Source organism: Ambystoma mexicanum, chromosome 6q (assembly GCF_040938575.1).
Source record: "Ambystoma mexicanum isolate Mex_15411 chromosome 6q, UKY_AmexF1_1, whole genome shotgun sequence".
Classification (NCBI taxonomy): domain Eukaryota; kingdom Metazoa; phylum Chordata; class Amphibia; order Caudata; family Ambystomatidae; genus Ambystoma; species Ambystoma mexicanum.
This window is the reverse complement of record NC_090937.1, coordinates 406585753-406613331: the sequence shown is the minus strand read 5'-3', so window position 1 is coordinate 406613331 and position 27579 is coordinate 406585753. Positions and strand designations below refer to the sequence as shown.

Here is a 27579-nt window from a genome sequence, read left to right as displayed (position 1 = left end):
TGTGTTCACTCATTCCGCACACATCATTGGCTCGTAAGGCGTTAGTGCCACAAGCAGTCCCAATTATAGCGGCACAATGCCTGGTTCATCTTGTGCTATGGAGAATAAAAGGAACGTTCCAGTCACACGGTTTGGAATTGCAAATGGTGGGACCAGATTTTGTGAAATGCTCCGGCGACCAAAGAAACATTGTGTGTGGAGTTACCTCATTTGATGGTGAAGTAACAGAAGTATGTCAATAATAACTGGCAGGACAGCACACTGCCTTGCTTGGCAGAAGGACTGGTATCATATAGCAAGGAAAAAAGAGCACAAGTGGTCAACTTCTGTGTGGAAATCTGGACAGAGTATATCACAAAGCTGACGTGGATTTGCAACATGGAAAAGCTGGTGCAAGTGCACAACGAAGGAGAGTATAAGCTCTGTTTCCGCAGTAAAGGTACAGTCTTTGTCGGCACAAATGAACATTGTAATAAAACTCTCTTGATCACAGATACGAAGAAAGGAACAGTGACACTGATGGATTACTACTGGATCTGTGGCCGACAAGCTTACTTGCACCTCTGAGCTTCATGTAGGGGCTGTTTTGGCCACATTGCATTTGGCGCTGTTGGTAATCCGAGAAGAACACATGAATGGGGGAGTACTGCCTGCAGAGGGGCCAATGAGTTTCCCCACAGTGCAAACTGAAGATAAGAGTTTGGTGCCCATGCAAGAGCCACACATCCGGTTAGGGAAAGGACAGTACAAACAACCACAGAGGATGAAACGATTGAATTACATTTCTAAAGACTCTTCCACATTGCATGCTGAAATACCAGAAGAGTACAGACTTTTTAGTTCAGCAGAATCATTTTTCACCTCTTTACTGTTGCTGGCAGTGCAGAGTGCAGCCAACGCTAAATGTCTGCAGATCCTGAGGTGGGAATTGTTCTAGCTTGCGAATGACACAGAGAATGGATTCAACGTGATCAAGGTCGAGTTGCAGGTGTTAAGCATAATGACAATACAGAACAGGTCTGTGCTGGACAAGTTGACAACAATGTTGGGTGGGGTTTGCAAAAATGTGTCGCTTCCTGTTGCACGTTCGTACCTCCAGAAGACACTGAAAATGCATCATTATCGCACATCACTGCAACTGCCCATGGCCTGGCTGTTCATATGAAGGAGGGAGGAATCCAGGACAGTGATCGGCTGAATAGGACTTTTCACCGGGCCCCATCATGGCTAGGAGCAATTGTGAAGATGTTAATGCCCATCATTGTCTTCATCCTGGTCATTTTCTGCACTTGTCAACTGGTTCTTCGATGCTGTGCCACTGTGGCAACTGATAGTGCAAGAATTATGGTATCCATTGGGGGTCCAAAAGCACCTCATGAAATAAAAAACATGGAGGCACAAACCCATGTCCCACAGGATGGCCTGAAGTATGAAATGATTCCCATCCCGTATGGAGATGAAGTTTATGCACACTGTCATTTCCCCACACCCTGATCCAGAAAATTACACAGAGGTTTGGGTGTACCTGGCGGGGGAGGGGGAATTAATTTACATGACATGGTCACCTAAAGTGTATGCGCGTAGGGGGCAGAGTTTACGATCAGTGTGCAGGGCACCGGTGCCAGTGAAAAGGAATAAGCCATATGTGGATGTAGAAACTGGGGAGTGGGAGCATATAACTATTCCAGAATGTATTACTGCAGAAGCAACAAAAGGGGGGAATGTTGGGAAGGGGGAAACCCGCCCCGCAGCCCCCCAGTAATTTAAAGTGTGGCAAGATGCATTTGAGACGCTGTGATTAGCAGGGGGGTGAGTGAAAGGAAAGCCTTACCATCCAGCAGGACTCCATCCCAATATAACCAATGATAGTATAACCATATGGTGTGGCCCAAAACACAGGCAGCATCGCTATTTTGCATAGATATTAACAATCATAGATAGGAGAGAAGAATTGTGCAGTAAAGGTGGCATTGCAAGCACTAGGCGCAGATCCACAAGGCAACAGAAATCTCCAGTCATGCCTAAGCTCTCATGAGGACAGTTTGCACCCCCACCCACCACACTCTTTGTCCATTGTTCTGGAAAGTGTTGTAAAGATATGTCTTTCACCCAAGAGGAATGTGCCCTCCAAAGCCACGATCAGAGGCCAGCACCTGGTGTGCATGATATCTCACTTTGGCCAAAGTATGACCCGGCCCATTCCCAAGTGACCACTAGTTATGGCCCATATAAGTGACTGAACCCTAAGATCCCCGAATTCCATGACACCAGGTGCCCTTTGACCACCAACCCCAAAGCAACATGTCTTGAAATGTTCAAAGAGGATGGTCAGAGTGTGTAGTTGAAGCGACAATCTTGTGATTTGTATTTTGAGGTGCTGGGAGGGATGCATTATAGTTCTAAAGGAGAGCAGAGACCTTGGAGCCGGATGGCAAGGAGGGAGTGAGTGAAATGTGTGTGTGAAGGTTAGAGAACCCTGGGACCTCTTGTGTGCCAGTCTGAAGGTCTTCCAAAGGCACAGTATGAGTGATAAACAAGTTGTATAGTAGCAGTATATTTAATTTGTTGTTTGACCTTCAACGTGAGAAGATGATGAGCCCCGCAGCACCCACTTGATGGAAGACATACTGACTAGGCTGGGACCAATAAACGGACATTTATGTATGGATACAGGCAGCACCTGTATAGGGTGCATCCAATCAGCCGTGCAGGTTGTCACTGCATGTATTGTGTCACTTATGGCGATGTTTTGCTTTAAAAATGTCTTCTGTCCCACTCTTTGGCAGAACATTCTTAGCAGCAGAGTTCTTTGCTCTTGCTCTCATCTGCGCATGATATTAAACTTGTTATCCTTACAAGATCGAAATGGGTCATTCTTCCCTAGTGGGTGGTATTCTCTCTGGTGTGAGCTTTCAGGGGCTTGCTTTCAACATCAAACAACATCAAACAAAAAGCTATCATGGACAATTGCATGTTATAACCAGTATATAAACAGTATGTACCAGACAATGATGTACAGGTGGCACAGCAGGGGAGCAGGGGCCTCTCCTCCCTGCCAAGCCCCACCGGGAGTGAAACAAGGAAGTCGTAAACCTCTCAACCTGCACTGTCTGCCTCCTGTTCCCCCCCACTCTCTCTCATGCATGCTAGCACTCCCTTGTGCACCCAACTCAATTAAAATGTTCAGCAACAATGCAACAAAAAAATAGAATGTGCTTTGAAACAAAATGTCCTATTCCTTGCTTCAGTATTCTGGTTGGGGGGCCTGTCTTTTACAACAATATGGCGGGACCCAAATGCACCTTCTCTCTGGCCTGCTAGGAGTAGCCAGTGTTCAGGGTGCCATTGCTGAGAGTTGCTGCTAAGCCACCGCAGAGGAGGAGGAAGCATCACCCTTGATTCTCCCCAACCAGGCCAAGAAAGACATGATTTGAGTTTTTGGGGTAGGTGGGATTGGAGGTAAATGGGAATGGTGTTCAGGTGGACCTGACCTGATGGAAGGTGACTGGGGGGGTTGAAAGATGAAGGATAAGTGGATATAATAGAAACAGGAGGAGCAGAGAAGGAAAGATAGGTAGATTGATGTTGCAACACTATTTTCCTTGTTTATTTTTTACTCTATACTGTAGAGCAGTGCAAACGTATTTTCCGGATCTGGAAAGGCATTTTTTGCTGGATCACTGATCTGGGAAATCTGACTGAATGCCAGTACTTGTTTTTAGGGTACCCATAAACCCACTCCCAATGGAATTCGGGACCCCCTGATCACACACCTGGCTCACCCAAATTAAAATTCCTTGAGCAGGGCCTCAGACTTGACCTATTTACTTGGATAACTGAGCAATGAAAATGAGAAAAATGCAGAGAAGCATTATAGAGAGTCCATGCTGTTTTAATATCCTAGTAAAGGAAACCTCTGAGATGATGTGAGCTTTTTGCCACTATGTGTGCCTAAATGCAAACATACCACTCGGGCAATATGACTCATTTCATTATATTGAGGTTAGGCATTCTTTAGACAATGAGGTAAGGAGACATCATAATGGGATCAGTGTAGGTAAGGCTCTCTCGAGTTTATGTGTGTGTTTTGAGCCAAATTGCCTGTAATATTTAAAAATATGTTATCTGTGTTAAGTCCTATGTTGTAGTGATGTCATGTCATTCAAAGGATTTCACTGGGTCACTTGTTGTGCTTGATAATTCTGCAATGTCATTAACTAATCTACATAGAAACCTCCGCAATTCTTCTGCATTTGTATTCATTCATTTATGGAAGTTATGTGGTTGTACAGAAGTTGATCATATGACAAACACAGCTGGTACATGGCTGAATCTGCTCCAATCCTACCTAACCTTTAGAGGCATCAACTTTTCTAGAAATCTCTCAGTCATGCCACACCATCATTGATTATACGAACAATACCTTCATGTAAGGCTCTACGAGCAAGAGCCTCAAACTCGGCAAAGTTGTGCAGCAGGTAGCAGTGCTCCTCCTTTGGGTGCGAGGCCATGTCGTGCAGCTCGCGGATGTTCCCCTGCCATATTCCAAATGTGAAGATTTCCACGCCAAGGTCCCGCAGCATCATTGCAACAGGCCTTGGATCTCCTCCGTTCGAATACCCGTCAGTAATGAGGAAGATGACCTTAGTGGAGTTGCCACGGGAGTGCCGGAGAATTTGCTGCAATTGAAAAAAATCATCATGTTCAGAGAATAATCTTTTTATTGAAAATAGTATCATTTGAATAGCAATGGATTTAGCGACAAACTCGTGCAGGCTATTAAATATAATTTGTTATCAATGTGTTGATGAAAATATCAGCCCACGGTGCAGCTAATTTCTAAAGAAATGTGCTATGGATGCACCGTCTAATTTACACTGATCTTTTCCTGGGCTGAGCCTCGGGATTTATTTTTCATCATAGCCTCTTTGTCTCAGTTCCGTTGTCGTTGACAATTGTCATTGATAGTGTGTATATGAAAAGTGCTCTCTAGCCCCTTGCTCATTGTTCTTCAATGAAGGAATCTGATTAGCAGTGACGCTACTGGGGCATGCGTGATGTTGGTCCAGCTAATATTTTAATAAATATTTGAATAGATCCAACAGTGTGGGTGTCTGCTATGTGGTGCTGATTTCTATGAAGGTCTTGTACTTTGGGCCAGACCCATATTGGCAGCATTAGCTATTTGAGGGGGTATGTCTGCCTTACATGGGTTTGACAGGTGGCCCCTGTACAGGAGGGAAAGGGACACTACTGGGCATCCGCAGGATCTGACTGAGCGTTTATCTTCCATGTTCAACAACGCAGGTAGCCTCGTTGCTACTAGTGGCCCTTTGGGAACTTGGCTGGCAAGAGCACCTGCACCATCCGTCAAGGCTAGGGAAAACGTCACAGTACTGATTGATGAGGGATGTGGGGGCAAGGCTACTGACCTGCTATAACGGAATTTAGAGTACATTTGTTTTCTGCTGACAGCATGGACCAATACGGTTTAACAATTCCAATATTGAATTGTATGTGACTGAAGCATGCACTTTGTAGACGTCAGTGGTTTATAATAGGCAAGAAAAGATACAGAGACTTTGATATTGCTCAGAGGCCCTCTGTACCCTGTGTACTATTAGTTATCCAGATGTCGCATATGTTCGTGTTTTATATCTCAAAATGCTTTCATAGGGGTGAACTTGAACTGCTAGTCCTGTCCCAACAGAAAGCACAGCAGACTTGCTGAGGTGTGCTGCCGCTGCTCCATTAAAAGCAGAATTGTAGGAAGAGCAAAATAAACACTCGATGTGGGATAAAAAAAACAAACAAATATGTAGCAAGGATATTGCATGCCAATGCCACAGTGGCCTGCATGATCCTTTTTACTTGATGGTTTGTTATTCTCAGGGCTTTAAGTGGGCCAGTGCCACTCAGGCTCAGTCCTGGCAGTTTCCAAAAATTGCTCTTGAGTCGGGGCACTGTCAGGGCCCACCCAAAACACTTCCCCGACTTGCTCCGACCTAGCACAGATGTAAATCTAAAGATGGTGTGTCCATACTGGTATTTTACAGTTGATGTCCCTATCAGACATGTTTAGGATCAGATCATCAGTTGTTAGATGATTGGAATTGATTATTTGTTTTCTAAAAATGAAAGGAATCCTGTCATATGAATGATTCAACCAAATGAATAAATAGGAATCATGGATATCCTTCACAGGAACTGAGGGATTGGAACATGCATTGACGTACTTTGATTTTATATTTGAATATCTCAATTTTAGGTCATTTATTTTGATTGTGCACTCATTATATTTAGCACACATTTTAACATAGCTGTTACTGCCTTTCGTTCCAGGAACAACAACGTGACCTTGCTTGTTACATAGGGACCAGGTATTTTAATGGTTTCAGAGGTACTATTCTGAGGTCATGCTACGCACTTCTTAGGATCCAAACCAAAAAATGGCTGCATGGTTCATAAGGGACCCCACTGCATTTTTGTATCCATCTTAAAACACTGACTATTCCTTATACTACATGGCCACCCCCTTCAAACATTGTTTTTTTACATAAAACAACACAGTTGGTGATATGTTGCAAACAGATATTGCAAGATGTCATAAAAATGAATAATGTATTTAACTTTTAAATGAGTGGTAACATGCATACAGTTAACGGTTCTCGAGTTTTGAACTCCAGCAATGCACTAGACCAACATAATGCATGTCTGGTTATCAGTGAAAAACTGTGAATTGTCAAGGACAATTCTAAAGGAAGCATTCTTTAGAGGTCGGTGCGCCCTTCATGAAATGCCCCAGTGGCAGCTGGAATACTTCTCTGTGATAACTCAGGCAGCAACCTTGGAAACCACAGGACAACTGTAATAAGTTACTACAGTTGTTTATTTATGATATTGTCTTATTATGGGAGTAGAACAACTACATTGCAATGAGAAGATTATTTACAGGTAAAGGCTTCCTTCTACTGTACTGATGTTATTATTATTATTATTATTATTATTATTATTATTATTATTGCATTTATTGAGCGCAGACCTAGCTTCGAGAAGCAACATAGCGCTTTACAGGGGTATACACCAATACAGATACATAACGGAGCCCTTTACAGAGGTGTACCGCATTAGAGATGCATAACGGAGTGCAGTAATACAAGATGACTGTGCACCCAAGCCAAGCACAAGATGTAAACCAAGCAAAACACTTCAACAATGTAAGAAAAGGATTATGAGGCAGAACAAATGAAGGTCATAAAATAACAGCTGTGCCAAAGATCTTAATATTCCCATTGTTTATTTCTCAAAATTAATCATCCCTCTGGCCTTAGCCTAGTCCCGCTGTCATATGCTAGAAAGATATTTGAAGCACAGTACAGCCAAGCACTTTGGAGCATTGAAATAATAGTACATAAACCAGTGCAAAATGGATGCCTATAAAAAGGGTTGACTGAGAACATGAACAATTCTGAAGTTTTTTTTAAACAATTTTGAGGATTATTATTGTGCAGAATGTTAAGGAGCAATAGGAGGCATGATACTTTGAGATCTAAATAGCATGGAGGTTGCTTTAGTCCAACTACAGTACAAAGAAGTGGGAAAAAAGAATAGAATAGAAATAATGTGTTTCCCTTTCAATATTTTGTATTTGTATTCACTAAAACATTTTAGTTTCTGAAACACTTACTCTGTACAGCTATATACAACATTGTATAAGAAATAAGTAAATCAAAACTGAACAAAACAACTGAAGTAAATAGACAAGAAAAGAAAAGAGAAAAAAGAGGACATTCCGATTTAAACATAAAGGAACCAGATCTGAACCTCATTTTTAATGCCGGGAAACAATCACTTGGATAAGGGACTTTGTGCACAGCATATGTTTTTTTTTCAAATACACAACCAACATTCTCCATAAGTGGATTCATACATATTTGTTTGCCAGTGATAATTTTGGCAATTGCCCTCACACCTGGCTATTTGCAGCATTATCCTGAAACTCCCTAAAGAACCTCCAATTCCCAATCCAAACTTAGAAACACAGCACGAGGTGGCGCCGGCTGCATTTGCGTTGACCCCGACCTCTCAGCACCTAGCAGCGCTGGCTGATTAAACAGCAACAAAGACCACACACACTATCAAACACCAATCATGACCCTGGTTTCCCACAAGCACCTCCAGTTGACTCACAGCGACAACGAGATATGGAGTATTTTATTTAAAGACGTTAGATTTTCAGTAATGAAGGCCATAACTCACTTTTTAGACGCAGTTTTACCTGACGAGATATCGATCTAAAATAGCCTTTTTGTGAGTATTTACCCCCATACATGTGAATTAGTATCGTTACAACTACTGTTACTAATATGGCTTCTACTCCCCATAGACCTAAGTGTACTTTCAAATTGAACACAGATTTTAGTCCATAGGCCTAATTTTAACCTTGCTTCTTTTGGTCATTCTTCTCCATTTTTGTTGCTTGTTGATATTGTATGTATGTTTATACTGTGTTAACAATTTTATATTGTAATGATTCTTTTTATATGCCAATTATTTTTGAAAAGCTGATGTCTTCAGCTATATCAAAATAAAAAAAAAAAAAAAAAAAAAAAGACTCACAGCCTTTCATATATGTAAGGCCTCAGGAATGATGAGTCACTGCACATGATATGTACAGAAAAACAGGCAGATTGCACTCAAAGCGGTTGGATAGAATCACCACCCTCGCAATCGGTCAGATTGGGATACACTGTGGGGAATTGCTGTAGGATGATGTGTGCCATGGCCTTGTCTCGCACCAGTAGGCCCTTTGGGGGTCGCCCATGCCATACTCCCGGGAGAAAATCAAGAACCAGCCCCGGAATCGGTCTGGAAGGGGTGGGGGATCAGCAGTTATTGCGCATTGGTGAACTATAATATGGCCACCCATGGTAAAGGTAACAACTAAAATGGTTCACTAAACTCTCGATATCTGGGTTGTCTTGCCACATTATCTGCCGAAAAGAACCTGGAGGGACAACCCACGCTCTGATTTTTTGGAAATGTTTGGAGCATAGAGTGTCACTGACTGTTTTATCACAGCTGCAAGAATTGACAGAAGTCAAATACCTGAGAGGGCACACAAACAAATCACCACCGAACTCGGCTAGTTACCTATAACGCAGCACTCCGGTGGACACTGGCCACAGGCATGACTACATCCTAATACAGCACAGAATATGACAAAATTCAGTCATGCTGTTCCTATAATTATCTGCCTACTTCAGACTGCACCTCAACACTTGTGACATCAGAATGCAGGACAAACCTATGACAAATATGGGCACACTGAACACATAGCGAGTCTTTAGCACTCACAAAATCTCCTGACTCTTCTCAGCACCCATCCACATGCCTGACTGAATGGGTTGCTCTCTACCGGAGCATGGCCAGCCCTGCTAATCCTTATTTGGCTAAATGCACACACGCAACCTAAACTTATTCCAGATCTCCAACACTCTGCGCTTAGGTCCTCCAAGGGTGTTCCCACTAAAAGCGGATTTAGTCTATAATAATGGTAAAAGGAAATATACAAATGGCAAGTACAATAGAACAATACAATAGCTTCTATTCTAGGTCATTTGGCTGTTCATAGTGACACTCGGTTTCCTTGATGGTTTACATTTTTAGAGATTTTGGGGGGAGTGGTCTGCTGCTTTTGTTGGACACATTTACCTGCGTAAGCTAGCATTTACACAGCCAGTAGTTTTGGTGGTTGCATGGAGAAAATACTTTCTGAGTTTATGCACACAGACACACTTACACAGATGGAGGATATGTCGAGGGGAAAGTAGAAGGAATTGAGAGAGGTCTTAGGGGGATTGGATGAATGAATACAAATGGGAGGATGTATGAAATAATGATTAAGAGGATAGAAGAAATAGTGTGGGTATGTTGCTCAGGATTTTGAACAGAAATGGGACGGTGGTGAAGGAGCAGTAATTGCTTGGGATAGCATGGTCGAGTGTAGGTTTTTTGATTAAAGGGCAGACCCAGGCTTCCTTCAGGGAGACCGAGACTGTGCCTGATGAGAAGGAGGAGTTAAAGAAGCTGGTGATGAAGGGAGTGAGCACTTCTGAGCATTCCTTGACAGTCGGGGCTGAGCAGGTGTCCCCTTTACATCTGGACAGTTGAGGTTTTTGAGGATGGTAGCAACTTCTGTTTCCGAGACAGGGTGGAATCGGAAGGTGTCTGCTTTGGGAGGAGGGTGGTGTTGAGGAGGGAATGGGGGGGATTATGATAAGTGATTGTTTGGTGCAGATTTTCTCCTGTAGGCTGGCGACTTTGCCGAGCAGGGCCTCTTGGAAGTTTACACACCAAGTTTCGTCTTTGTGATGTCAGGGGGTGGGGGACAGGGACTTCTAGTTCCCTGAGGATGGTGAATAGCTTTTTGGAGTTACAGGTCATTGCTTTAGCCTGAATGATGGCTAGTTTGTAGGTTTTAGCAGTAGCTTTGAAGAGGGCTTTGTGTGCATCTGATGGGGACTTTACCCAGGCTACCTCAGCCTGTCGTTTCTTGGATCTCAGTTCCTGTAGGTCGCTCGCGAACCATGAGTTAAAGTGGGTCAGATTCTTGGCCTTCCGGCGTGCTAGTGAGGCGACTGTGTCTACGGCAGTTCCAATGTTTTCAGATAGATATCAGCGAGAGCAACTGGATTGTTGGCAATGTGCTGGTAGTTTTCTGGTTGAAGCTTAGATAATAGCAGTGTGTGCTGATCTTGTTGATTTTGCAAGATCTACGCGCCCAGGTGGGAGGCATACGTGAGATGTTGGAGATGTTGACTGAAGGCTGTGGGATAGTAAATGTAACTACAAAGTGGTCTGACCAGGGGCACAGGTGGATGTCATTAATATCTACCTTGCAAATGAGGTCCGCAATCCAGTCAAGGGTGCAAACTTGAACATGCGTGGGGCTGTTGACATGGTGAACGAAGTCCAGGTGAGTTAGTGAGTTGGCTAGGGAATTGGCATTATGGTCAGTCGGGTCATTGAGGCACACATCAAAGTGACCCATGATGGGGATTTTTGGGGAGGGCTTAAGGCTGGTATTGAGGGTATGTCAGAGGTCTGACTCAAAAGTAACTGTTGGCCCGGGAGGCCTGTATAGGATATTGAGCATGATCGAGCTGGTGTGGGAAGTGGTATGTTTGGCAGGTAGCCAACCACAATTTCTGTCTATTTTTGATGCACATTGTCTGATATTAAGTGAGGTTTTATAAATTAGGGCACCACCTCCCCATCTTGTGTCTTGTCTATCTGACCTAAGGATGGTGATCTCTTGAGGGATGGCCAGGGAAAGGGCAGGCCCGGAGGCAGAGAGTAGCCATGATTTGGTGATGGCCAAGAAGTCTAGGTCGTGTGAGGTGATGAGGTCATGGATGTCTGTTGCATGGGCAAGGATGGACCTGACGTTAATCAGTGCTCCCTTGGTATGAGTGGCAAAAGATTGAGGCCTAGGTGTTAAATTTGGCTGTGTGGGTGACATAGAGGCAGCGTGGACCATGAGGATGGTAGGTTTGTTATACAGAGGTGGGTAGCGAGGATTAAGCTGTTTGTGAACTGCAGGTGTCTTTGTTGAGGTGCGAGTGGCTAACCTCGAGTTTCTTACTTGCCGAGGTGGTGTGTATGAAGAGTAAGTGGGGTAAGTTCTCCTGCACAGACACTTGTTTATGGTCTCTGTGGCTAGGGGGGCGTTGTGCTTTATTGTTCTGTGGTCAATGCTAGAGGGCACTGTGATTATGGGATGAGCATACGTGCTGCCATGGCATTGGAGGGCAGACATTTTGCTGTTTATTATCAGTGGGCCCATGCAATTAGTAATGCAAATCGTTTTGGCGAGAAGCTTGGTAGGGTGGGTAGGTGAAATCTTTGGGGTGTTAAGGAGATCAGGGGGCCTCGCAGGTCATTCTGGGCTCCAGTTGCTGCACCCGTGAGCATGGGAGCACTGAGGAGTATTTCAGGGGCAGTGGGGAGGTCTGGGTACCTTGCAGGGTCATCCTGGGGTTCCATTGCTGCAGGGGTGAGCCCGGGAGCACTGAGGAGTATGTCAGGGGCAGCTGTGAGGTCACAGGACTAGTTTGGGTCTTGCTGGGCTCCCATTGCTATAGCAGTGAGCACGGGAGCACTGAGGAGTATTTCTGGGGCAGCGGGGAGGTCAGGGGAACTCGCAAGCCACACTGATGTAATCAGTGCAAGAACACTGAAAGGGATATGATTCCTTCACAAGTTTAAATAAGGGGTTTCAAAAGGAAGACAAAGCACAGGAAAGTTTCATTGTCCCACCAACCAGTGTTCATGGAAAGCATGACACCACTTTTAGCCGGGAATGTGAATGCATCCATGCTCTTTAATGCATTTTATAGCTGCCACAATTGTTTTGCCATGAATTTCATTGCACCATCCTTCACATTGCCACTTAAGAGGAAACCCTTTCCAAAGTATTGGGAACCTTTCACTACTGAACGCATCTGGCAGCTGTCCATGGACCGACTCCTCAGACAAAACCGAACAAGGTCAAGAGAGCAACCGATGTCTACAGTGGTAAAGAAGCCGCACTGTGCCATTGGCTGAGCAGCTTTGAAAATTGCTGTACACATAACTGAGGTGGAGCTGGAGAGAAAAGCTGTTCAGCAGCTTCTAGCAGGGGCAAAGGGTGGGAAAACTAGAGCTGAGACAATGGGACCAATGTGCTCGGTCAAGGGGCCTCCTGTTGGTTCCAACAAGAAAGTCCTCATAAACATTATTCGGAACATAGTGCCCTTTCACAAAGCCCATTTCCTAGGCTCAAAAAAGAACAACGTGGATTCTGAGGCGAGAGGTAGTCACAAAGAGATGGACCAAAGAAACACAGAAGCCACCTTAAAAGTCCTTTGCTCTCTCATGGAGCAGAAGCAACAGCAGCCTCTCGCCTTCTCAGAGGAAAAAGTACAATGATACATATATTATCAGAGACACCAAAAGACATGACCAGCCTTCAGCAGTACACACTGCAAAAAGAGACTACTGACATATGGTCTGAAGTAAGAAGATGAACATATAAAGTAAAATATTCATGTACATTTTCAGGATGTTCCTGGGAGAGCCACACATCATTGATTTTGGCAGCTGCAAAAATACAGTTTACTGTGGCGGTGTTGGTGACAGCAAACCTGTGTTAGCTCAATTACTTATTCCTCGTGAGGTCGGATTGACTGCTTCCTATAATTTGCAAGTGCTGTACTGCAGTGTGGTCTTGAGAGGGGTTTCCATGAGAAACTGACAGGCTCGCATTGAGTTAAGTCTTCTGACACAGTCATACATCTTCGGATGTTTGCTCGGCCTGTATTGTTATACGAGATTCAAAACATGAGGTTGATTTTGTCTGCAATTCAGTTTCAAACACGCAGCAATGAAAACAATCCTTTTTTTAAAACAGTGGTATCCCGATATGAGGCCATTTGTGTAAGTGCATAGTGTTGTCTGTGTGAGGGATGAGCGTGTCACCCTTGTGAATGAAAATGCACTCTTCCTTTACATCCCTCTCAGGATGGACATTTTCATTCTTGAGGAGCTAATTTTGATATAACATATACAGCACTATATGACGATGCTGCATGATGATATAATAGGTTATGTATAACGCGCTTAATACCCACAGGTTTCTAAGTGCGGACCCAGGGATCGAACCCGTGTTGCTCCTGTGTCACCTTGCCTCCATGCGAGCACAATGCCGCTGAGCTATCCGCCCGAGACAAATGAGATCAAATGAGATCAAATGAGAGCTTCATAAACCCAGCCCATTTATACATCAACCCAGGAAGCTTCTTGAAGTTTAAGCAAGGCAAGTTCAGAAAGCCTTCATTCATTCTTTACTGGGCAGCCGAAATTCACTGAACCTACCCTTCTGTTGTTCTGCCTCCCTGAACATTATCTGTTTAAACGTGTGTGGCACAGTGCGTTATGTTTGTACCCACTGTTGTCCATGAATGCTCAGATCTGCTTTAAAGTCAGGCTCGGACTGGCATACAGGGCAATGCCCAACCCAAAAAGCGCAAAATTCTAGTGTGGGCCATTTTTTTGGAACAAAGTAGGCCACTTTTTTTGGCCAACTTGGACCAGTTTTACGAGTTACTTCACTATGCAACAAGTAGTTTTGGCCATCATCGCTGAAAACATATTTTTGAAATTGCACAATTGGCATCACATTTTATTTAAAAAAAAAAAAAAAAAACTCACCCTTGGTACTATTCTCACAAAAGGAATGAATTGCCATTTACAACTGTGGGCCACTTTTTCATTGGTGCACTACACAATTTCATGCCCCAGTACGTCCCTGTTTAAAATGCATGTGCTGCTAAGATTACGCTCCAGGGGTCTATTGCCAATTGAATGTGCTGTGGTAAAGAGCAGCATTACGAAAGGATGTGTGTTGGCAGCATTCTGCAAACCATAACACAATGACAACCTCTGCAATGTGGCTTCTGACCGGGCCTTCCAACAGTTGAAACAAGAGTGAAACGTTCTTGTGTTTTCCCCCCTTCAAAAGAAAAGAGAACCTGGCACCCCATTCCAGTGATTAAACCCTAGCCTGGGGTGCAGGTTACTTGGACATTGAACACTAAGCCGCATCCATATGTAGAAGCTGTAAATAGTCTCGCCATCACGATTTTATATAGCACTGCAACAGGTTTTTTTGATATTGCTTGTATGATCACCTTTTCCATTATAACCTCCAGGGCCATCTTTAGGGATTTTGCGACCCGGAGCCCAGACAATTTTATACTCCCCTCAAGTCAAGACAAATGAAGGGACCCAATAATCTCTGTCTGCATCCCTCCGTCTTGCTTGCAACTGATAGCTGGATCTGATGTCTTGGCAGTGATTCAAATACACATGGGAACTCCTTTGAAGTCCTATGAACCTCTTCATCCATGAGAATAACAATACACTAGACACAATTAGCTGTCTGGTGTGGGATCGTGTGTTCTAGCACAGCTGCACAACATCAAATCTCCAGACACAATTAAGGTGTATATGATGGTGTATATGTAGACATAAAGGACACATATCAGTAGCCATAGGAAAAGGTATACATATTCCATTTTAGACATGAGCCTCAGATTAGCATCCTCAGAGCATGCACGTGTGCTCAAGCATGGACACAGAGGACAGACGTGAATCAACAAGGAATATACACAGGATGTAGCATAGACAGATGATCTGAACATGGAATGAGATTATAGGATTACATATGACGTAACACTGGAGTCAGTTAAACCAGTAATTATGTCTTTTTAAAGAGAGAACTAAATCCCTTTTAGGGGCTGACAATTTTGTATAAACACTTTAGTTCAGTGTTAAAGCTGGGATTCGAGCACTGTCTGCGTTGTCTGCACCTTATCACATTGTTTCCCGGTTCTTGTTATAGGACAAGCTGCAATTATTTGGGAATGTTTGACTTTTGCAAAATAAGAATAATGTTATGCAAAGCCAGAATAATTGAAGATCTATTTTCAACATCAGAAATGGAAGTCTGCAATGACTGTACTACTAATTTAGATAACCCTACAGACCGTGTTTGTTTTTTATTACTGTATTTGAAAGCTGTATATAAACCCAAAAGTAAGTTCACCTGCTTAGTTTTTGGCACATGCTGGCAAATTATTAATGATAAGCAGGCCATTTAAAATGGTCGAAAAAAAGCCAGCTGGTTTTTGTATCAGCAGACCTCACAATAAGTTTGCCAGAGACTTGTATGTGCTAAGTTCTATATAGCACAAACGTACCTCTGAAACAAATTAGTACCGTACAAGGGCATCGAGTAAGAAAGTGCATATATAAGAATACTCTTACAACATGGGAATAGCACTTGTGGTTCCCAAGATGTTTTGCCCTACATCTCCAATGATCACTCCTCATTGAATATGGTGGCTAAGCATGATGCCAATTGTAGTCCAAAACATCTGGAAAGCCAAAGGTTGTAGACTCTTGACGTTAGGAAGGCAAGGGCCTGTGAAATGTAATCCGCTGTCGCCTGTCTAGGACCCCTTCCCTTGCACTCTAATGAACTACAAAGAAAGAGCAAACAATGTGCTAAGAATGCCACCATAATCTGAGAAGGCAAACATTTTCACTGAAGACAGGACAGTACTATACAGTAAGATAAGATGATCAGTCCGGGATCACAGTGCTGACAAAGCAGTGACACTTTGGCTCCACAGTTTTGGATTTGGCTTCCTAAACACCTCTACCAACGAAGACATTGTGCACTTCATTGGGGAGTTGCTGCTCTGTTTTCAAAACACTTCTTCTGCAGAACCGTGATCTAGACCCCCAACATACTGATGCTACGTTCGTTTTTATAAACAGCACTTTTTGGTGCAAGTATTTTGTTTTGAAGCATAGTAGATGTTACTATAGGATATGATAGGTTATTTAAAATGCGCTTAATACCCAGAGGTTTAGGTTTCTAAGCACAGACCCGGGGATCAAACCTGTGGTGCTCCGTATCTCTTGCTTCCAAGGCGAGCATGTTGCCCCTGAGCTATCCTCTAGAGACTTTCACCAAAGTTTATAAACATAAACTCAAGTTTTTTTTTTACCTCAGAGACAGTATAAGTAAAATCTGCCTTAGCAGGATCTGGCACATATGCATAGATCTCTGCAACATGTTTCTAAAACACAGAAATATCTTCTAAACCACCATGGCAGTCTGCTTATAAATATGAATTTCAACTGTGGTTGTCACATGTGATCAATACATTCCCCAAAGAAAGGTGGAAAGGCTACTCAAGGTGTGCTATAGTAAGCACACAAATTGCAAAAAATACCAAATAGTACAAGGAATGCATTACAGCATTAAAGGGTCAGATTGTATCTTTTTTCTTAACAGTGGGCAGGCAGCAGGCACAAACCCTAGGCAGCACACTACAGAATATCAAGACATGTGGTATTTATATTTCATAATGTAAGTGTGCTGCCTTCTGAGTATGAGGTAGCAAGGTGGGGGCCCTCTCTAAGATGGGGGCCTGCGGCACATGCCCCTTTTAACCTCCTGCGGAGACGTCTCTGATATCACTGAGGCACCAGGCCATTCTCTTGCTTAGTAAATGCAGTCCTGCTCACCCTACCCAACTGTGGTACTTCCTTGGTCATCTCTTTTGATGCATGATCTACTTATTCTGATCATGCACTCTTCGGACTTAGCTCGCATATTATGGGCACACACACACATATGTCTCCAATAATGCTGTTGGAATTACTCTGGGAGCCTGCAGGATTCTTTTCCAGATTTTAGATTCCAAAGCCACCACCCTGTCAAAAGTGTTCTACAGTTCCCAAATCTCACTTCTATATGAAAGTATGAAGCACGTTTTAGCCTGCTTTTCTATTACATTTGGATGAGATTTGAAGCCACAGCACATATGCATCCCTTAATTCCTCTGCCCACAACATTATTCCAGTGTTAAGACTACCTGGGAAGTCCCCAAATGTACACAGAGTTTCTGGAACCAGATCAAACTAGACTCATTAACAGAAATAGACAAAGTGAAAGGCAAAACCCAGATTAATTAACATCCAAATAAAGCAAGGGCAGCATACAAGCGTAAAAAGTCTGGGAGCTCTTGGTTAATTCAATACAAACAATGGATTAAATACTCATCACTTCTGAAATCACAATATAATCTCTCAATAAAAAAACCTATGAGGACTGGGGATTGGTTAAGAGGAATGACTACATATACATTCTATGAGTGTTAAATATTTCATAGGGTTTTGACAATCGGATGGCTCTTCCTGAGACCACTTCTAAATTGATAACAATACATCATCTGTACAATAATCTATTGGTTGGTATAATACATATTGGGCAGCCTAACATTAGGGGATTTGATTGGTTGGCTCTCAACTGACCAATCCCTGCTAAAGTTAATCTGGCTTATTTAAGAACTGCACACCATTATTTTAGAGCACTGAAGCTGCTGTTAACCCAGAGTCCTCTAGTATAAAGGTGACAAGGGTATCCAAAGCTGAAGTTCTGGGGTAACTAATGGATAAAAAGGTGTATATGAAGCTGGGGCAGGGAGCTGGGTACTTGTTAAAACGACTAGATTTAAAATCTGACCAGCTGAGATTGTTCAAATTGAGACAAAATAGTCTGGAAGCTAAAGACTTTTGTGGTAGCTGCAAGACAGAAGGAAAGGCAAAGAGGCTGACCTTTCCTGCCATACAAGAGAGAATAGTGTCTTGCCAACCTGTAGAGGTCAAGGAAGTATTGTTGAAGTTGCCTAAAATTAGAAGCTGCAGTAGCAGCAGTTGAACTGTGGTTGCCAATACGTTTGTCTGAACTGTAGCAGTTGCAAGTAGCAGAAGCAGAAATCAATTGTGGGGCAAAGTAGCCTGCTCATACAGTATAATTAGTAGACAGGATTTGATGAAAAGAGAGCAATGCCTAAGCACAAGCATCCTGACAAAACTGTATGTAAACAACGACACAGAAGTTGAAAGCCGAAGATTTGTTGTTAAACAGAACTGGTACTTTTGTCTTCAACGTTACCCATTTTTCCTGGAAAGAAGTCATCCAGGAATCCCATTGCTGCTGTTGTTGTCTTTGTGGAACTTGGAAAGGAAATCTTTTCATCAAGCAAATGAGGTGGATTTTTCTTTGCATGAACTTTTGTTTCTTTGGAACTTATCAAGACTTTGTTCAAGACTTTAGGCCTCATTACGAGGTGGGCGGTAAGGGATTACCGGCACCGGTAAGGGCACCGGTAATCCCTTACCACCCTACTACGAGTTCCCTTTGCGGGTCCTCCCTTAATGCCTGGTTTTCCAGCACCATGGTTACCTCCAACCTCGTAATGAGGCCCTTTATATTCCTTAGAAGAAATTGACTTTGGGACATTCCTGAGAGAGCAAGGTCTGCCCAGGACCAGTATAAGTCACCCAAGACACTGGTTGTTTGGTGACCTTTTATTTACGTTATTTTCATGTTGCTTTGAATGTTTATGTTATTTTTGTGTCAGGATTAATTTTGTGTATGCTAGGAGGTTTTCTCTTAGATCCTAGACTAGATAGGGAATCCCCTGGCAGAATAGGTTTAGTTAGGGTTTAATTTATAATTTTGTTTCAAAATAAAATGTCGGACCTTGCGAGAAAATGAAACACAGTTGTGAGTCTCACATTCTGACCCCTCACAGTAGTCAGTATTTATAAAGCTGTTCTTGTTTCCAAAACATTCTAAGCTGACATTCACAATAGCAACAAAACAAGAAAATGTTTATAGGACTGTCTTTGACTTGATAGTAGCAAAACGTGTTCAAAATCAATATTATAAAGATAGCTCCAACAAAAGAGGTTTCCAAGGAAAGTCCCTTGGATCCAGTGGGTGGTTCCCTTCCCCTGGACCTTTAGATACGATGGCAAAACATGTCTCTTTATCCAGCAATTCCACTGTGTCAAGAAGTGTCTCTTTATCTAACAAGTCCTCTGTGCCAAAAGTATCTTTCATCTCACAATTCCTGTGTGTAAAATATTGTATATTTATCCAACAATTCCTCTGTATCAAAAGGTGTCTCTTTGTCCCACAGTTCCTTTGTATCTTTGGTACTAAATTCACAAAGTTCTTGTTCAAACAATAACCATAACAGGCTTTCTTTGGCGTCAAACAATATACAATAACAGTCTTTCTTTGACTTCAAACAATAAACCAGAACAGTCTTTCTTTAGATTGTGCGGTTGTCTTCCCTGGAGTTTCTGCACAGCCTTCTGTCTTTCCACCATTTTCCTTCCTCCACGCTCTGCTTTCTACTTTGCCAGACCAGTCTGGATACCTCGCAGTTAGGAGCTGACACACAGGGGTCTTCAACATCTCCTGCACAGCTTCCTTCTTCACTGCGTCTACCACTTCTAAATGTCCCACATCCTATAGCTTCAACTCAACAAGTAGTCTGCGCATTAGGCTTCTCTCGATCATGAATTACTTGCTCCTCTTTCTCGTCTCAGTGCCTGATGATTTATGGGAGTGGAAGTCCATAGATGTTATTGAATTTCTTGGATGTGGTGGTTCAAAAACTTCACATAAAGATGCATCAAAACCATAAGATGTTATATAAGAGTTGTGACTGTTTAAATCATAAATGCGGGCTTGACTGGAGTGATTTAGATTAAAGGTTTTCAGAATTTTACTATAGGATGGAACTGTTAGATGGCAGAAAGCCCTTACAGGTGTGGTTATGATAGAGTCTTCCTCAAGAGAAAGATGAGAATACCTTGTCTCATCCAATGGGGTCATCACCTCCCCCCGGTATTTGTCTCCTCTCATTTGATCCTTCCTTATACAGTCACCCTCAGGATCCAGATCAGGCAGTGACTGCCTTCTTCTGGCCACACAGAAAGAGGCCACCGTGGAGAAATCAGTGATGACTCCACTGGATTCATCACAGGGCTTTGAGATGGCAATTTGTTCTCATTGTTTATTGGGCATCGGTCTAATAAGGCAATTTTGGGATCAAAGTACATGTCTATAAAATGCAGTAGGCAGACCTCTTCTGATATTTCTGCTGCCATCACTAATTTTCTGAAGAATGCCTTACCTTCAACAATAAATACCCATAATGCTTCTGTTTCTTTCTAATGTTTCAAACATATTGTTTACAATCACTCATTGGCAGTAGAATGTAATCTATCATGTTGTGCACTTTGTCAGAGATAAATGTATGAATTTCCAAACTGCTATTCTCTAAGGAATTTAAAGCAGAGACTACGTATTTTTTCACATGAAATCTAAGAGAATGTGGCCTCTGTCTTCTTTTGTTTCTATTTCAGTGATCGAATACCCAAATCATGACATTCCTTGACCTTTATTTCAGTTGGCCTCATTACAATCCAGGCGTTAAGGGGTTAACGGCGCCGTAAAAGGTGTCGGCGCCGTTAAACCCTTAACGCCTGATTATGAGGTCCCTTTGCGGGTTGCACTTTAACGCCTGCTTTTAGCAGGCGTTAAAAAACCAACTCGCAAAGGGACCTAGGAGCTAATTACGGCACCGTAATTTACGGTGCCGTAATTAGCGCTTTCCCCATTCCCATTGAGCCCTATGGGCCAAAAATGGGAATGGGGAAGGGGCCATGGTGAATGGGGAATTACCGCCCCGCCAACCTTGGAATGGGGCGGTAATTCCGCCATTCACCATGGCGGATTCCGGCATGGACCATGGTGCTAATAGCACCATGGTCCACCGCCTGAGTTGTAATGAGGCCCAGTTTTTCACATGGACCTCTTTTAGAATTCAATTCACTGCAGATAAGAAAGAGCAGGTCATGTTCCTTATAGAAATTTTCACATGTCTATTAGATCCAGCGGTGGGATAGAGGGCATGTTGGAGCTTGCAGTGTTGGAAACTTACAGAAAGTGCTATCTATAGGCATGTACATTTCTTCACATAGGGCATCCCTTGTGTCAAGCATCTTTTCAGACATACACAGATAGTGAAAGTATCATTATCAGACACAGAGGTATTCAAATGGACAGGATTTAATTTTAACTTTATCCCTCTGGTGATGTTTGGTTTCTCCTGTCCGCTAGAGCCACTACTTGATGGTAACTGGTCCTGAGAGGAAGACACTGATACATATTTCAGAGTACTCTAGAAAAAGCCAGAATGGGCTACAATATTTTTCTTAATTGACCTGACCTGTTCAATCTGTTAAAGGTCTTTCTGTTTTTGCTTTCTCCGTTTCTGATTTTCAACTATTTATTTAATTGCTGTCCAGTTTGGGTGATGGGGAGCGTAAATGCCTTTAAATGTGTATCAGCTGATGGCTTCTTTCCCTTAATATACTTAATTTCACTTTAGTCCTTCTGATCCTTCAAATGATCCATTCTAGGTCTTGCTCTTGCTGATCTCCATTTCCGTCTGAGCAACAATAGCAAACTTCTACTGCAGATGGTGAGGATAGGAACTGTGTAGTAACTAGTCTTGGATGTTTTTGGGGGGGGCGGAGCAGTCTGTGGCCTATTTAGAGGGCAAGTTGAAACAAGGCAACTCTGCTCGCACTACATCAGGAACTGATAAACCACACAGGGCTTTGATCTTCCTGTCTTTTTAACAGTTTACTATGTGTATATACACCTTTGCTCCACATTTGCCTTCTCTTTCTCTTTGCAGGCTCCTCCCAAGAAGCATAATTAGTGCTGGTCAATGAGCAAAATCAATTGCAAATGTAGTGCTGTGCAAATTCGATCTTCCTTCATGCTTAAAAGGCAACCAGTAAATAAGCAGGCAGTGATTTAGCCATGGGGTTTTCTGGCCCCTCCCCCCTACTTTGGTCTGTGAAGGGGAAGTCAGACAGTAACATGGGGAGGATTTAAGAATTTTGCATTATAGACCCCTCCTCCACTTAAAGGCCTGTGTCAGGGAAGCAGGGCAGCAATAAGTGGGATGGTTTGGGAATTTTGGATTTCAGGCCTCCTCCATTTAAAGGCCTGTGTTGGGGAAGCTGGGCAATTAAGAATTTCTTGGAGTCTTAGTTTCAGGACAAAAACACCCCTCTTCCTAAAGAAGTCGGCATCAACAGGGCAATTAGGATCACCCAATAAAATTACAGTCTATTGTGTTCAGCGCAGATCGGGGATAAGCTTTGTTAATTTCAAATGTTAACAAAAATCACCTTGTGGTGTTCTGCCAAGGGGGATTCATTTAATTAATAATTTTAATTAATTAGGCTAAGGATCTATACAGTTCTGGACCCCGCCCACTACAAAGGGACAGGATTTTAGGCAAGCAGATTTCCCCACCTGTTGGTCTCCCAGGGCACAGTTTTACATACTTAGAAAGCCTCTGTTTAAAGTTCAGGAAAGTCCTCTGCATTTCAGGACTCTCTTGGATGATATCAGGGGTCTGGCCAATCTACTTTCAAGGATGGTCCCCAGCTCTTCACCATAGAGTCAAGGCAGCTTTTAGGAGCTCTCCCTTTCTCTCATAATGCATCCACTTTATATACCAGTGATGACACCATAAAATGTACAATCTTGGGGAGTACCCTGCCAGAGTTCTCACAAATAGGATTGGACAGTTACCATTCTCTCTCCTCCCAAATCCATCCCCTCTCTAAGGATTGGGTTAGGTGTCTGGAGCAGACATATGGCACCTTTCCATTTGCAATTCCCATTTGTTCTCATGTCAATTCTTTGGCAAGAGCTAATTATGTGCAAAAGACTTTGTGATTTACTAGTAACTGCCATTCAGCTAATCAGGAGGAATTTAACAAACCAATAGATGGGTCTGCACCATGTAATCAGTGTGACTTGTAGTTTCTGGAAAAATGCAACCATTGTGACAGTCCATTTAAAGAAAGGGTATCTTCATATGGGCAAATATGAGCTTCCTTTCCTCCAGGCCATTTGCCATTTGCCACTCTGGGGCAGCATGTGACCAGTACTTTTATTAGTCTCTTTGAAGTAGGTTATTTGAAGTTGGTTACAGCTCGTAAAAACCGCAGATGATTTCGCTAGAGATCTGCATAGAAATGCTTTCAGAGACAGCAAGTGTGGGGGACAACTTGTTTTCAACACCTTTCAGGCAAGCCACATTTTATTGTAGTTGTAAACAGCTGGGATGCAAGCCAGGTTTCAGTGTGGGAGTTCTTTGTAACATTTCTCCCACACCAAGCTAAAGGGTCTGCCTTGGGCCTACAGGAACTTTTTCATGGAAACAAAGTGGACTTTTCTTTTCAAATGTTTTCCGGTATGTTGCATGTGCACACACATTTCTTTCCCCTGGCATGTTTATTTTGGCAGGGGAACATTGTTCTCATGTCTTGCTTTAACTTGCAAACACACATGCAAAGCCGTTTTGGTTTCAGTGTTTACAAATCCTGTTTTTCATGTAAGAGGGACCTTTGAGTTTCTTCTGCCTTTATGAACTAACATGCTGCTTATCCTTTGGTAATGACAGGTAGGAGTTTTCTACATGGCCCTTCAGTTCTGTTGGTTTGAGGCCTTTGATTGAACACCACATCCCCTGCTTGATCCTTAAATGAAAATGTAACGCTGCAAGCAGTCCATACACAGTATCTAAACAGAAATCGACATGTTACTCAAATACCCCTTTCTAAAGTCATTAATGACTGTGCTTTTGCAGATTTGAAAAAAACAATAGTAATGACGACACTGCTCTTCAACCACTCTCTAAAGGGTTTGTTTCATTTATATTGCTTTTATAGATGACAGACTGTAAAGCTGCTGTTCCCTTCATGGTGTTATGCTTGAGCCATGCCGAAACCTTTTGGTGCAATGGGAAGCAGGGGTTTGGGAACAGGTTTCCTGTTTTTTCGTTTTGTTTTTTTGGTCGCAATATTTTGCTATTTATTGGAGATCACAGATTCTTTTCTTTATTCTAGAAAGGTTCTATTTTAGTTTTTTGTGTTTTAAAAATAGAACTTCTTTGGTGCAGTGGCACTTTTAATTTGGTGCGCTTGCACCAATGGGGTATATATTGGCATGTTCCTATTTTACAACTTGGCTGGTTTTGATTTTGTCTCCTTGGGTCTGCTTGCAACATTTAGTCTTCCTCTGCTCTTATGGAACATCTGTAAACCCATGAGGCCTGATTTACAAAAGCATTATACAAAGGCGCAACCCATTAAAAAACACTTTGTAAATCAGGGCATGTAATATTCAGAATGGGTGTGAGTCTCTTGATCCATCAGTCATAATTACCATACTTTATACTATCTCTTTTTTTTAAAATAATTGATTGGGCTTTTTAAGGGAAATAAACATCAATATCATACGCTAGGTAATACCATAAAGAGAATTACAGTTATTCATGAACATATAAAGGAACACTGAGAAATGAGAGATAAGTGAACAATGCAATAACATACATGCTTTTGCATTATGACATTGTGTACAAATCCCACACATACGATAAACGCAACATCGAATCACTGCCCTTCGGGGGAAATAACATATGTGCAGCTGCAGCTCTTTGAAGTACAGAACAGTGAAATAAGCAAAGTATAGCGAGGCAAGTGGAAAACGAGAATACAAACAAAAGGGATGAGGCATTGTAAGGCAGAGCACGTTTGAAAAAAAAAAAAGTAAATTTCAGTCACACTTTTGTAATAATGAACACAAAATATTACCAACCCCTGTACACGTTTTATTGAATTCTCGCTTCGTTAGTCCGAAAAGTAACAGCCTGTTAGTCTGTGGGCCTCATTACGACCCAGGCGGTAAGTTACCGCCTGGGCCGTGACTTTACCACCTTGGCGTAAACTACGTTTAGGCCATGGGGGTAGGCGGACTTACAGCCCCATTCCAACCTTGGCGGGGCGGTAAATCCCCATTTTCCCATTTTCCCTTCCCCATTCCCATTTTGCCCCATAGGGCATAATGGGAGTGGGGAAGGCGTTAATTACGCCACCGTAAATTACGGTGGCGTAATTAACTCCATGGTCCCTTAGCGCCATGGATTTTAACACCTGCTAAAAGCAGGTGTTAGATCCGCCATGGCGCTAAGGGACCTCGTACTCAGGCGGTAAGGGTCGGCGCTGTTTACGCCGCCGTAAAACCCTTACCGCCTGAGTCATAATGAGGCCCTGTGTCTCAACTATTGTCTATTGTCTCTGGTTTCCTCCAGCATCACTTTGCTCCCGTATCCCGATCTTTGCGTGGCAAAACAACACCTGTTGCTGTGTCATTCTGAGCAACTCACTTCATGAATTCTGTTTTTTTTTTTTTTTTTTTTTTGCACTGAGGTGTATTCTTTCTTTCCTCGGGTTGATCGGGCCTCCTTCCTATTTTCAAGCTCAGAATTCCTTTCTATTGTTTACATTTCCCGCTAGACATCCTCTAGTACCAATGCAAATGTATCAGAGCAATGGATAGCAGGAGATGAGGACATTTGCTCAATTTTGTTCTCCCCTTATACAATCAATATTCGAATGCTGCCAATGCAATCAGCAGAGTGTGGATATGTAAACTTTTCTCAGCAGCTCCCAATACTCTTGCAGCACTATTTGCAGTGAGTGCTGAGTGTTAAGTGTTGGGAATACACCTTAGCGGTATTTGCTGTGTTCTTCTCCAATGCTGTGCCTGAAAGGAGAAGCCATTACCTTAAAACCACCCTGCACTAGTGGAGCGAGCAGAGTGCTGAGTGTAAGGTGTTGGGAATACACCTTGCAGAAATTTGCTGTGCTGCAGTCTCTTCTCTATTGCTGTGCTTGAAAAGAGGAGCCATTACCTTAAAACCACCCTGCACTAGCGGAGCGAGCGGAGTGCTGAGTCTTAGGTGTTGGGAATACACCTTGCAGAAATGTGCTGTGCTGCAGTCTCTTCTCCATGGCTGTGCCTCAAAGGAGGAGCCATTACCTTAAAACCACCCTGCACTAGCGGAACGAGTGGAGTGCTGAGTCTTAGGAGTTGGGAATACACCTTGCCGAAATTTGCTGTGCTGCAGTCTCTTCTCTATTGCTGTGCTTGAAAAGAGGAGCCATTACCTTAAAACCACCCTGCACTAGCGGAGCGCACAGAGTGCCGAGTGTTAGGTGTTGGGAATACACCTTGTCGAAATTTGCTGTGCTGCAGTCTCTTCTCCATTGCTGTGCTTGAAAGGAGGAGCCATTACCTTAAAACCAACCTGCAGTAGCGGAGCGAGCAGAGTGCTGAGTGTAAGGTGTTCAGTGTGTGGGGCCTCGTATCTTATGTGAACAGAGCGGATTGCAAGGGCTTATAAATATTACCTTTGGCATGATATACACATTGCAATTTGTTGCGCTTATTCTTGCAAGGAGTATCTTGATATGTTCGGCTTACGAAACCTGTCTAAACATTCCAACAAGTCACTGCACAAACATAAGTTGGAAATGGCCATTGATCTACCTTTGCCCTCTTCACCTCCTGCTCCCTCAGAAGGGAATATTATAATTACATTGCCATTGTGGGAGGTCTCCGGGGTTATTATTAGTGTGGGTGATCTCACCTCAGAATTGGCAAGTAGCCTGCAGAGAAATGACTGTCACTTTAGTGTTCAACTGAAAATTCCGGGTTCAGGGAATTTGCATGTGTCTGATTTCGAGATGCTAGATGCAGCTGAAAAGGCTACCATAAAACATTATATGTTTTCTCCATCGTTTTATACGGACACTGACGATGAGGAGGGAGATGCAGAAAGTGCAGGAAACTCAAGCACTTCCTATGCCTCTACACCGAAGCCAGCCTCAAGGAGAAGTTCCCTTTCTCCCTAGATAAGACACAACACACATACCTCATGCTCAGGCTGCTCTTTCTTCTATAAATCAAGTTATTTCAACCTTAGCTGGATTATTTGAAGATATGAAAAAATAAGTGTGATCTCATACGACTACTTGGAACGAAATTCAATTGAAAATTGATACTATGGATACAAGGGCAGTTACTGTGGCTCTGTGGAGTCAGGACTGCATTTTGGTCCAGTCGAACCCTTCACAAGTAGGGGGGCTGAATGAGCAAGGTGCAGGTGTCTTCACTGATGCAAAATTGTTGCAAAAAAGGCCGTAGAGCTGAAAGAATCTGCCAAG

General features: G+C 42.9%; 1 protein-coding gene across 2 annotated transcripts in view; it reads right to left on the bottom strand.

Annotated features, from left to right (window-relative positions):
• The window catches only part of SVEP1 (sushi, von Willebrand factor type A, EGF and pentraxin domain containing 1), a 1471106-nt gene that overhangs the window by 1312244 nt on the left and 131283 nt on the right, over window positions 1-27579 (bottom strand). For both annotated transcript variants that reach the window (XM_069630907.1, XM_069630908.1), the window contains exon 2: window positions 4424-4679. In XM_069630907.1, the coding sequence (XP_069487008.1) occupies window positions 4424-4679 (256 nt within the window). The remainder of the gene's footprint in view (window positions 1-4423; window positions 4680-27579) is intronic.